This window comes from Phoenix dactylifera, chromosome 3, assembly GCF_051530095.1.
Source record: "Phoenix dactylifera cultivar Ajwa chromosome 3, Ajwa_hap1_PhDact_Kaust_v1.1, whole genome shotgun sequence".
NCBI lineage: Eukaryota > Viridiplantae > Streptophyta > Magnoliopsida > Arecales > Arecaceae > Phoenix > Phoenix dactylifera.
This window is the reverse complement of record NC_143192.1, coordinates 48,455,576-48,467,786: the sequence shown is the minus strand read 5'-3', so window position 1 is coordinate 48,467,786 and position 12,211 is coordinate 48,455,576. Positions and strand designations below refer to the sequence as shown.

Sequence of the window (12,211 nt, the reverse complement as noted above, 5' to 3'; positions counted from 1 at the left end):
GGCGGGAATCAGTCCATTTTTACTTTTTCCCAAAAAGTCCCTTCAGCATTAAAGAAGCATTAAAGAGGCATTAAAAACTTAATTTTTATTAAGGGCATAATAGAAATTATATATAACTTTTCTAGAAAAATGGATGGCCAACCAAACATAAGCACCTTGGAAATTTGTCACTTTCCCATGGTCAACCAAACATGCCAAAAGTACTTTCCTAGGCATTCTCTTCCTAAGAATTTGTTTCCTAGGAATCATGTTCCTAGGAAGGAAAATGCTTCCTGCGAACCAAACGAGCCCTTAGTACAAATAGAAAAAACTGTCAGTTTATCTAGAATTGTATCCTCTCTCTCGTATTGCTTCATGTGAACTTCGAGAAATATTTCAAAGAGGCTGTTATATCTGCTGAATCGGGCAAAGCTTAATTTGTCCATTCTGTCTTTTGACATTTCCAAGTTTCTCCCAACAACCACTTCCAGTCAAATCCTTCTAACACTGTACGATTCAATTAAAAAACCAGTCCTGATATCCCTTAAAGATCAATTGCTTCGTCGATGGCAGCCCAATGAAAGATAAAGAGATGGAAAATTTGACAGAATATATTTTCCAGGAAGTACTAGATAGCCCGGGGGAAACGGCAGCATTGGAAGAAAGGGCGCTACTTGGGTTTCAAAGTACTATTTTTTATATCGGGTGGCGAAAGTTGCGTAAGGAGTACGGTGAGGATCAGGCAAACTGATGGTGGAGGAGATGAGAGGACGCACCTAAACGAAGTCCTCGTCGTAGGGTTCCAAACTAGCTTGTTACGGAAAAAAACTAGCCGTTTGTTTTCAGGAATTGGAAGAGTCTTGTAACAGAGAAACCAAAAAAAAGAAGAAGAAGTTGATAGCACGATATAAAGAAGGAATACCGATGGTCTCCTACTCCACACAACAATAGGTAGATTTAGAGATGGGCTCATGCACAGAAATGCTTAGGGAGAGAGACGGCGGACTCCAAAAGCCTGGGTTCTTCAAAGTCTTGATGCCTGGTTTTGAGAAGAAGCTGGTACGTGTCTCTCCTCTCCTCAGCAAAAAGTTTCTCCCATATAATGGAAACCTCCATCAAGTAGGTCTGTTGTGGATTAGTTCATTGGTTTTATATTTTTGTTCCCACGCTTGATTTAGGTGGGAATGGGCTCCTCATAATCGAGAAAGGGAAAAAATATTTTGGCTCGACCGTTTTTGGTTTCCAACTAGAAATCTCTCTCTCTCTCCCTCCCTCCCTGGATTCGTTCTTTTGTCTTGAGGCTAACAGTGAAGATTATATTTATAGTTCGAAAGACAGGGCACCGTTTATTTCGAGCAAAAAGACTAGTACCTTGCCGTTTGAGTTTCAGGGGTTCTTCATCACAAGATAGAGTCGAAGAAATCCAACAGAAGGTTTAATTAATTTTCTATAGAATCTGTTCTAATCTTGCATTCTAATCCATTTCATATATTCTGCAGCGCATTCCACCGGCATTTGTTAAGTATATCACCAATCTTAGAGACAAAAGAGCTACGCTAATTAGTCCCCTTGGCAAGTTGTGGAGTGTGAACATTCACGGCTGCAAGGAAAAGATGTGCTTCCGAGAAGGATGGCCAGAATTTGCACAAGCCCATGATTTGAAGCTGGGGTGCTTCATGGTGTTCAGATATGAAGATGATAGGACTTTCAGCTTCCAGGTTTTCGACACAAGTGCATGCCGGAAAGATTATAGTCCTGTTGGCGTGCAGAGTGTCGCGCGTATGGACATCAGGCAAGATCTCAACTCCGAGGATGCTTCCGAAGGTAAGTTCTGATTCCACTGAATCATGTGCAAATGAACTGGTTAAATATTTCCCTGAGTTTGAAATTATAATGAATGTGAAGCAGATACAAGTCAAGGGCCAATGACGCAAGGTAGTAGAAAACAGATCAGAATGATGGATGAAGGAAGACCATTAACTGAAAGAACGTTCAGCTCTTGCAGTGGAAGAAAATCTTTTGTGGCCATCATATCAGATTACAACCTTAATAGGAATTACATGGTGAGTGTTTAATATGACCTGTTCTTTCCATTCCAATGAATAGGTTGTAAAAATGAAGTCATTTGGTTATTTGGACTATTCCATCCACTGTAAATTAGCCAAAACCTCCATACAGGAAGGGCATTTCTTCTGAAATAACATTTGCCGCAATTATGTTGTGGGTGCAGAGTATTCCAGCCTCATTCAAAGAATCCAGTGACATAATGACAAAGGATGAAGTGATTCTGAAAGATGGGGAAGGGCGATCATGGCATGTAAGCATTTGCAAGAGAGGCAAAAAAGGTGCTTTCTTGGCTAAAGGATGGCGTGACTTTTGTGTTGGCAATAGATTGGGAGAAGGCGACAAGTGCATCTTTGAGCTTGCATCCAACGAGAAGGACAACATAATGCTTGTTCGGATACTTAAAGAGTAAGGAAGATTTGAACTTGCCCCTTTTTACTATTTTAGTTTTTTTTTTTGGTAGGTTCGGTTTTACGAGAGAGTTTGATGCTGTCTTTCTGAATTTGTTATGCAGTTCTTGCAACAGGCTCAATGAGGAGAAATCGTTTGAGGTCATTGTAAAAGATTTTAACCTTACTAAGCCTTATATGGTGAGTGTTTTGTATGCCTTGTCCCTTCTTTCTAATGGATAGGTCGTGATTGGAGCTGTTTTATTATTTGGACTGCTCAATCCTCTTCAAGTTAAACCAAGATCCCTACATGAAAGTGTGTTCTTTCTGTGATGACATTTTCCATGACTATGGAATGATCGCAGAGTATTCCAGCCTCTTTCAGAGCATCCAATGACATAGCAACAAAGCATCAAGTGATTCTCAAGGATGTGGAAGGGCGGTCATGGCATGTAAGAGTTTGCAACAAAGGCAAAAGGGGGGTTCACTTGGCAGAAGGATGGCAAGAATTTTGTGCTGATCATAGATTGGAGAGAGGCGATAAGTGCATCTTTGAGCTTGTGTCCATGGAGGATAACACACTGCTTGTTCAGATATTCAAACAGTAAGAAAGATTTTAAAAAAAACAGCTTCTTCATTCTTTTAGGTTTGATGCATTGGTTGTAGGAAGAGTTGAATGCTAATACTTCTTGAATATGTGATGCATGTATATCATCAGTTATCTTTCTTTAGGATTATAACTTTTAGCTGAGACACATGGGAACGTACAACCAAATATTCAATTTCTACCTGTTGTGGTTTGATTGAATACCAAATTACCATTACAGTTGGTTGTAACTAAAATTGGAATGAGTTGGCCCAATTGTTCCATAATGTGGATTGGATTCTCGGTCAAGCAGTGTAGCATCCTATATAATGGTCTCCTATAAGCAGTAATATTGATTCTCTAGTATGATAGATATTCAAATAACAGCCATTGTTTAGTTGCTAAATTCTTCTAATGGCTAATGTCGTGAACGTATGACTGTTGCTCGACCTGTTTACTATTCATCCAATTAATATTTATAAAAATAATAAAATAATCTAGAAAATAGTTCAGCTAATAGTGTAATTTCACTGTTATCTTTTATTATTTAAATTTATAATGACTATAGCAGCCAGCAATATATTTGCATTCAAAAACTGGATTAGGCAAATAAAGGCCTAAGTTTCCATCCATTTCAAATAGGAGAAATGCTTCTGTTTCCAAACCAACTTCTAGGCCAGTTCTGGTGGCCTGGCAAACCGGTTAAGCAACAAGCCTGGACAAACAACTCACAATCACTAGTCGGTTCATTCAAAATGCCATTTCAAATTTCCTGCTGCCCTCCCCACCACTGATAACAAGGCCAACAAAGCTGGAGCTGTTCTGAATTCGAAAGTCCCATCAATCACCATAAGTCACGGTCCGACCCTCCAGAGAAAAATCATCTCTCTATCTCTATCTCATGTGAGGAACAAAGGAAGCCAGAAGAAAAAAGAAAATGGGCATGAAATTTTCAGTGACATGTATCTTGCTACAAAATATTTGAAAGAAGTCTGTCATGTATATACTTCTGCTTGCTATTATATACTAGTAATCAAGTTACTTCTTGTTTTCTTCTTCTAACATATTGATAGGCATTTGCTACGGAATACTTAAAAGATGTCCTACGTCGTATCATCAAACTATTATTGAGCTTCACCTGTGACAATGAGTTTTGATACTGCCCTATACTCTTTGCCATGAGCATTTTGGATTTTAACCTGTTGAAGTGTCTGCTTCTGGGCCTTAACTTCACCTGTTTTATATTTTTCTGTGACTACTATCTGTCATCCCTCTATGGTTAGAGGTTTGCTGCTTTTTTAAGCACCTTGTTTCTTTAAAACAGGGTGGGTGTTTCTGTCCTTAAGAAATAAAGGATTGAGGTGAATGTATAAGCATTCTTGGTTTCCTCTCAGTAACATTTTTGTATGCATGGTTTCCAAGTCAGCTCGGATTACTAGCATATGTTCTTTCGCTCAGCTCTGCTTTTGGCATCAAGAATATATTTGCAATATCCTTCTGTGCTTCAGCTTGTACAAACCATGGCCGGGTACTTTCAGCATTTCCTTTCTTTTGCGAACTAAAATTTGTGGGTTGTTGAATATTTTTGCCGAGGTATGTGAATATCTTGGCCATTGTAAACCAAGAGAACTATCGCTAATGGTATCGAACATACAAGTGTTGATTAGGAGTTGATGTTGTATTCTGAAGACACTAGTTTATACTATGTTCCTTCTTAACTTTTTTATTCAAATAACTTGTTTGTGGGTTCTCTAGAATGACACAGAGTTGCAGCCGCGGCATGAATCAGGAGGAGCATTCTTTTTCGGATCATCTTGATGCAACAAGGATCCATTTTCTAAAAACTATGGATAGTGATTTCTCTCAACAGATGGTAGGAGAAAAATCTCTCTTCATGCAGCATCTTTACTCTTTGGCTCTTAAAGAGCATACAAGTTTTCCATTAACTGTAGACACATCATCCTGTTTTAAGCTTTCCTAGAGCTTGTCTGAAACTTTAATAGCCCTTGGGATGATTTTGTATAAATGAGTGTGTACTGAGATAATCTTGAAACAAAGTTGAACGACCTGTAAGATCTCAAACTGTATTTGTCTAAAGTAAGTTATGTTCATGGTTTATCATCTCAAGGTGGGTCATAACCTTCGTATATATTCTGCTTGACTCCCCTTTTGCTAAAGCTTAGTACAAACACATGCATATATATATTGATTTAAGTCTAACAGAGACTTGGATTTAAGGGATTTTCATGATCATAGGGCTTCAAAGTCTAAACTGTATTCTAAATTGTATGATGATTTAGCCCTCAAAAAAGAAATGCTCATTCTTTTTAACGATAATTTGTTGGCAGCCTTCTTTTGTTTTCCTGACCTTATGTGCAATGAAACATGGTGACACATGGTGGTCAGCCAACTTTTCCTCAAAAACAGAGAAAAATAATGTTTTTTCAATTTACTAGGTGCATAATTCAGTGTAGCTTTATGCTATTGATTCATGATCCATGAAGCGGTAAAATAATGGTCTTTCTGTTATGTTGTTCGAGTTGCCAACTTATTTCAGTAGATGTAATTGCCTAGGAAATGCAAATTCCTTTTTGTGGCTGTAATATTCAGAGAAATGGGGCTGAATTACTGGTGCACTATTATTCATTTGCATAGCATGCATCAATTTGTTTATTGGACAATCATGCGGAAAACTTCCTTCTTTTTATACCATTCAAATTTGCTGTTTTTTCTTTTTATATCAATATTTCTGTCCTAGTTCTTGATCTATACCATTGGAGGTTCATATCCTCTTTTTAACTGTTGATGCTACGTGTTCTGTAGATTATCCCAAAGAAATTTGTGAAGAATTTCAAAGAAGAATTGTCTCAAAATATTCTACTGAGGGGTCCTAGTGGCAATCTATGGCGTGTCAGATTGTTGAAGGATGCAGAGGATATGATCCTTAAAAATGGATGGGAGCAATTTGTTGATGCTCACTCCATTAAAGAAGATGATCATCTGGTTTTTAAATACAATGGGGATTCATGCTTTAATGTCCTGATTTTTGATCAAACTGGTTGTGAGAAAGAAGCTTGTTATTTTGTTAAAGATCCCAAGGATAAAGTTAATGAATCATGCCAATCAGAGAAAGATATTGCAAAGTCCTCCTTGAAAATTTTGCGAGAGTCCTTGCCTCCTAAAGCTTGTGCTCGTTGTTCTTCAAAAGCATTGTTAAATGATAGAAAACCAGTTCCATATCTTTTGGCTACTGAAAAGTTTCCTCAAGTCAACGAACATATTGCTGACAACATTATGAGTGTCAAATCAACTATTTTGAAGAGAAAAACCAGAGATGACAGTCTCTCCAGTAATTCAATGAATGAACATGGTGAAGTTTCTTGTCTTTTTCTCTGACAGAAAAAAAATTTTAATTGTCTTTGAGGAGTGGATATCACAACAAAATTCTAACACTTGGGTTTTATCTTTTCTTTTTCATTCTCTAGAATTGTACTTATATGATTTTACATATGCTTTACATCTGTTTCTAAAGATTCTAATGCTACATTTTGTAAATTTTTCATATTATCATATGAGCAATGTTTTAGTACAAATTGCATTTGCAAACTGTCTTAAAATATTGTGATAATTAGATCTAGTTATCCTGCATGTTCAGGTCTTATAAGCTTTACTAATTCCATTTTCATTTTATTTTGAAATTCAGAACAAAATGTCAGGTTTGTAAAAGTTGTAAAGCATTCTGTTGAGCAGGAATTACCAGTGACTTCAAGAAGGAGACTGGTGACTGAGAAAGTAGCGTCTTATCTTGTTAACGATCCACAACATAAAGCTTGTGAATTGTATCAATTTGGGAGAGCAAATATGGAGTATTCCTTGAAAATTTTCCCTGAGACCTTCCCTCTTGAAGGATACGATTTTTGTTCTTCAAAAAGACTGCAGGATGATAAGCAGCCAGTGCCACATCTACTGGCAACTCGCAAGTCCCTGCAAGTCAATGTGAAGATTGCCGACAACACTCTAAGCATCAAATCTCATTCCAAGATAAGAAATAAAGGTGAAAAACTCTCCTCCAATTCAGTGTGTGCAAAAGGTGAAGTTCTTGTTTTCTTCTAATAAAAAACATTTTTTCCTCATAGTATCATTGAGGAATGGGTCTCCCAAAAAGTTTCTTATCACACTTGGAATTATTGTTATTGTTGTTGCTGCTGTTGTATTCTGGTCTTCTGCTTATGCAATTTTACCTTGTTTACGAGTATTTCTGTTTTTCAATAATTTTAATGCGGCATTTTGCAAATTATACATATGATTATATGTGAAACATTTTTATTATCAATCACATTTACCATACATCAAGAATACTGCGATAAGGAGTTCTAGTTATCCTGTCCAAAAGTTTTTCTTCTTTTGATTGCTTGTATAACAATAAGTTTTACTAATCTTATTCTCATTTTGATTCAAAATTCAGAACAAACCATCAGGTGCAAAAAAGTCATGAACCATTGTATTGAGCAAGAATTACAACTCACTTCAGCAATGAGACTGGTGACTAAGGAAAAAAAAGCTCAAGCATGGCAGAAAGCTGATGCAATTCAACCAACCAACCCTTTCTTCAAAAAAGCTATGCTGCGTGATGCTGTTAGTGATAGGTTTCGCATGGTAAGTTCAATAAATTATGTCGTTGAGCTGGTCTTCATCTTTTATTTTTCCCAGCTACAAATTTTTTAAAAAGCCACTTCTATAGATAGTTAATACAATGCATCCTTTATATCAAGAAGCAATTTTGGTGTACACTTTATAGATGTGTATATTTAGTTCCTGTAATGAGACTGATTCACTCCAGTGCTTTCTTATTAAACTTTATAGTGTCAAAACCTAAACCTATGTTTCGGGCCTCTGTGCTAAACTTAGAGACCTACCCTCAGAGAATTAAGAGCCTATTGGATATAATCCAGCCACCATGATCGGCATTGATGTGCCTTTGCTGTTGAGAATTGCATGCCTGGATCAGGAATCTGGTAACATATTCACCTAAACAGAAAATTTTCTGAAATACTAGAGGGACTTGACTTTTGCTCAGTTTTTGTGGAGGTAGTTGAATTTGTTGTCATATCTTTGGCCTCGTTCAACATAATGGAACATTAAGTGACTGCATCCTGGACAGAGAGAAGAACTTATAGTAAACAAAAAAAAATTCAATCTCCCCACATACTAGCCATTTTTCCTTCATCCAAGAACCTTCATAACTCTCCTCTAGACCTGCTGCATATTCCTTCAGTGCTCCTGAAGGCATTTAAAGTCTCCACGACAAGTGCTTCCTTGCTAGTATTTTCCCTTCCTCCAAAAGCCTGATGATTTTCCTCTCGGCCTGCTGCATCTTCCTTCTGGGATCCTGAAGGCATTAAGTCTGCACAAGAAGTACTTGCCTGCTAGTATTCTTGATGATTCAGAGTTTCATAAAGTTCCCTCAAATAGAGAAACATAAACTTCATCAGGACTTTCGTGTATGCTATAAATTTCTATAGGCCGTTGAAGGACAATGGGTAGTGTTACATGTACATATTGCTTGCAAATGATTTTTGGGCACTTAGACACTTCAACTCTCAAAATATTTAACTCTGAAGTACTTCTGTCAGCAGCATGATGGTTGGAAGTCGTGTATTAGTCTGCTGCAGATTAGAAAGACAAAACACTATTAGTTTTGTTAAATCTTTTTATATGACTTATTAAATTAGTCTTGATACTTTTCACTTTTGTATGTATTCAAATAAGATAGTTCACACGCTAATTGCGGTGAAAACCACACTAATTCTAATATGAAGAGTCCTGTCCTGCAGATATTCACCAAATCAATTACATATTCTTGTTTCTGGATTTGCTCTAGCTGGAGCCTTCAATCCAGATCATCTTTGATGTAGCTTATCTATATTCATGACGAAATGAGTTGATGGATCTCTCAAATTGGAAAGGGGAAAAGATAATAACCCTATAGATACGTAGTTTGTAGGTTGACATGTCATAAGATATATGATACATTCAGAAATCTTAAGCAATCATATCATGTCTAATTGTCTGTGATGAAAAAGATCTTAACATCACTGCTGCTTCGGGCTTTTCATATCCTAGATATCGCACTACAAAGTTATGGTTTAGTACAATCAGCAAGTTTTCCATCGGAGGCAAGTTGGCTTCTGAAAAAAAAAACAGAAAGAAATTGGTGTCATCTTGTATGAAGTTATCAAATAATACATTAGATGTTGAAAATGAAATAGGACGATGCTTCTAGGCCACAGTTTGTTGGGATTACATTTTCAGATAGCTTGCTTCCCAAGACTAACCATGACAAGCATTAATGGCACCAAAATATATACTCATTGTACCTTTTTCTCAATTTATATTAGCATTTCCTGCAAGATGTATATACGTAGATCCTTGTAGCACTCCTACAAATGTAGATTTTTGATCTTTTGTGCAGTATATTCCGAAGCACTTTGCAGCTAAGCATCTTGGCCATGAACAACAAACCATTGTTTGTAGCCTTCCAAATGGAAAGGAAACATGGAACGTGAATTATAAAGTTTACGACGAATTCTCACAATTCTGCGGACAATGGCAAAAGTTTGCTCAAGATAATGGCTTGGAAGAAGGAGATGTCTGCATCTTTGAGCTCACTAGGGCCCATAAAGATCTAGCCATGGATGTTCACATCTTCCGAGTCCTGGATAAAAACACTCCGCTCCACAGGGGACGACGACGCATCCCAATGAAAAGAGAAGGAAGCTTTCTCAGGATTGATGGATAAAAAACATGTATTTGAATCTATTTCGCTGGATCATTGGTGATATGGACAATCTAATCATATCTGTAGGTAACGTGTTTCTTTAAAACAAATATTTTTTTCTTTTCGAGACCTTGAACTTATTTTTGCACTGCAGCCTCTTGGCGTGTGGAATTCCATGTCAGCCATCAATTGCACCACCTCTCATTAGGCGTATACATTACATCAGATAACAAAAGTTCACATAATTTGATGTAGCCCGGCAAACTTCCAAATAACCCTGGGGGTCTAAGGAAACCCGAGAACTACGTTGATGTTGGATAAGTTTAGAAACCAAAGAAAATTAACATAGTACAATTTTTGGAAATAATATTCCACCAACTACATAATATGGTGTTAGAGGAGAATACGAGCAATGACTGTTTATTGTTGATAGACTTGGAAGATTTCATAAATATTTAATTTTAATGAAAAAGAAAAAAAGTTTTTATTTGACAATTAAAGGAAAAAAATAGTTCGTTGAACCTATTTTCCAATATATGACATGAACTCTTCCCCAATTTTTTCTGGATTTGTTTCTCCATCGATTGTTCAACCTGCAAATCATTACTCAGATTTTATTATTAGGATTTTATGGAATTATTTCCAAATTGGGGAAGAGTTCATGTCATAAATGGACTGTTTTTATGTATATAAATGATGAAAGATAGAACTAATATTTTTATTTAAGACTAAAAAATTGTAAACCATCAATTTAATACAAGGTCGAAATTGCTCTTTTTTTTTTGCTGAAAAAAAGGGGGATGGGGGGAGGAAGGGACAAGCCCACCCCCGCGTAGCAGCCTCCACTGGGCCCTCACTCCGCCAGTAGAATGTTCAATGCGGGCAGAAATGACCGTATGTTGGACACCCCAACCTGTTTTACTCATACCTTCCCCACCCGTGGGCCCGGCTCGATTATCCCTCTGGAGGCACGAATACCACGTGTGAGTACGTCATACTTGGGCTCGTGCGTTTCGAACTCGGAACCACTCCATGCTCCCACTAAGCTATCACCTTAGTGGTGCCGAAATTGCTCTTTGATAGAGAGAAGAATATACATATTTTCTAATATCCTTAGACGATTGTTATGTTACTTAAAATTACTTTAATTATTTTTTTAAAAAAAATTGATGTGATATTTAGGTTATTTAAGATTAATAATTTGATTAACGTTCTGTTAAGCAATAAATATAAATTAAAGAGTTAGATAAAATTAAATTTTTAAAAGATAAGTATAAATTTTTTAAATTATTGGATGTAGGTGTGCTTTATCTCTAATTTAAGAGAGATGTTTGTGATTTACACTAATATAAATATGTCTGCGGGCGCGCGTGAAATAATTCTAAACTGGGAACGTCCGTTGGGCCTCCTGCTTCAAGAGTCGTGCATTAAAGCAAACCATTCATGTGTCGGTTCACGGTCCTCGGCCATGTGGCATACCTGATCTGATTTTACCGGTGGGGGACCAAGTTGAGTCATACTCGGATTTGGACCCACTTTTAAGTAATTAATGCTCCACCTCATATGTTACCGTGTTGCGTAAGACGTAAGCAAGCTACTTAGGCCTTTAAGATGACACGACTCCAAGATTTATGATAGCGACATTGAGAGAAGAGAAGCCTCCGCCTTCAGTCTCCCTGCGTCTCCTCGCGTTCTCCTCCTTATAGAGAGAAGTCTTTCTGTTCAACTCTTCTTGTCCCGCTCGTTCCTTTCTTCTTCTTCTTCTTCTTCTTCGTCTGTGTTTGTATAAAATCGAGGCGGTGATGATGGGTGACTTGTTAAAGGTTCTTCTTCTTCTTCTCCTCTTCTTTGCTTGCTCGTATTCTTCTTCTCTGCCGATAGGCGAGGCAGCTCTGGAAGGTCTGCTGTTCCGCAGACAACCGGCCTGCAGCCATTGCTGGGTAGGCGGGTTATCGGGGAAGAAGGAGAAGAAGAAGAGAAGGAACGATCTTACCGTCTCATCGGATCAAGAATCACCTCTGAGCCTTCGAACCCTCGGTCCTCGGTTGATTGCTGGTCTTCTTCTTTTTCTTGGTGGGTAATGGCCGTGAAATTGTGCTTCCTTCTCTCTTTCTTCTTTTCTTTCTTTTCTCTAAATTTTGTTCTTCTTCTTGTTACTTGGTTTTATATGGGGAGACCGTTATGATTCTTGGACGAGGGTTCTGCTACATTGTGTCGAGTGGGAAAATGGCTACATTCTAAGCGGCGAGGCAATCTTGGATGATCTTCCCTTGTGAAATTGTTCTTGTGAAGGCAATCGTTTGCGGCCGTTTTGATCTAGCAGCAGAGATTTTTTAATCTGAGCCTCCTGTTCCTCTTTCTCTTCTCTGCTTTTCTGATTTCTTTTTTTTTTCAAGATTTTGTTTTTCGATGTTT

At 37.5% G+C, this 12,211-nt stretch overlaps 1 protein-coding gene across 8 annotated transcripts in view; it reads left to right on the top strand.

Annotated features, from left to right (window-relative positions):
- Positions 1–368: 368 nt before the first annotated feature.
- LOC103710783 (B3 domain-containing protein LOC_Os12g40080-like) overlaps positions 369–12,211 on the top strand; it is a 30,014-nt gene continuing 18,171 nt past the window's right edge. For 4 of the 8 annotated variants that reach the window (XM_089929743.1, XM_089929741.1, XM_089929742.1 and 1 more), the window contains exons 1-11: positions 369–1,038; positions 1,479–1,803; positions 1,885–2,042; positions 2,210–2,451; positions 2,558–2,633; positions 2,798–3,036; positions 4,774–4,891; positions 5,842–6,388; positions 6,722–7,072; positions 7,484–7,674; positions 9,491–9,883. In XM_089929743.1, the coding sequence (XP_089785869.1) occupies positions 943–1,038; positions 1,479–1,803; positions 1,885–2,042; positions 2,210–2,451; positions 2,558–2,633; positions 2,798–3,036; positions 4,774–4,891; positions 5,842–6,388; positions 6,722–7,072; positions 7,484–7,674; positions 9,491–9,817 (2,670 nt within the window). In that variant the 5' untranslated portion in view covers positions 369–942 and the 3' untranslated portion in view covers positions 9,818–9,883. The other 4 variants (XM_088718757.2, XM_088718762.2, XM_088718763.2 and 1 more) reach the window with 4 other exon arrangements.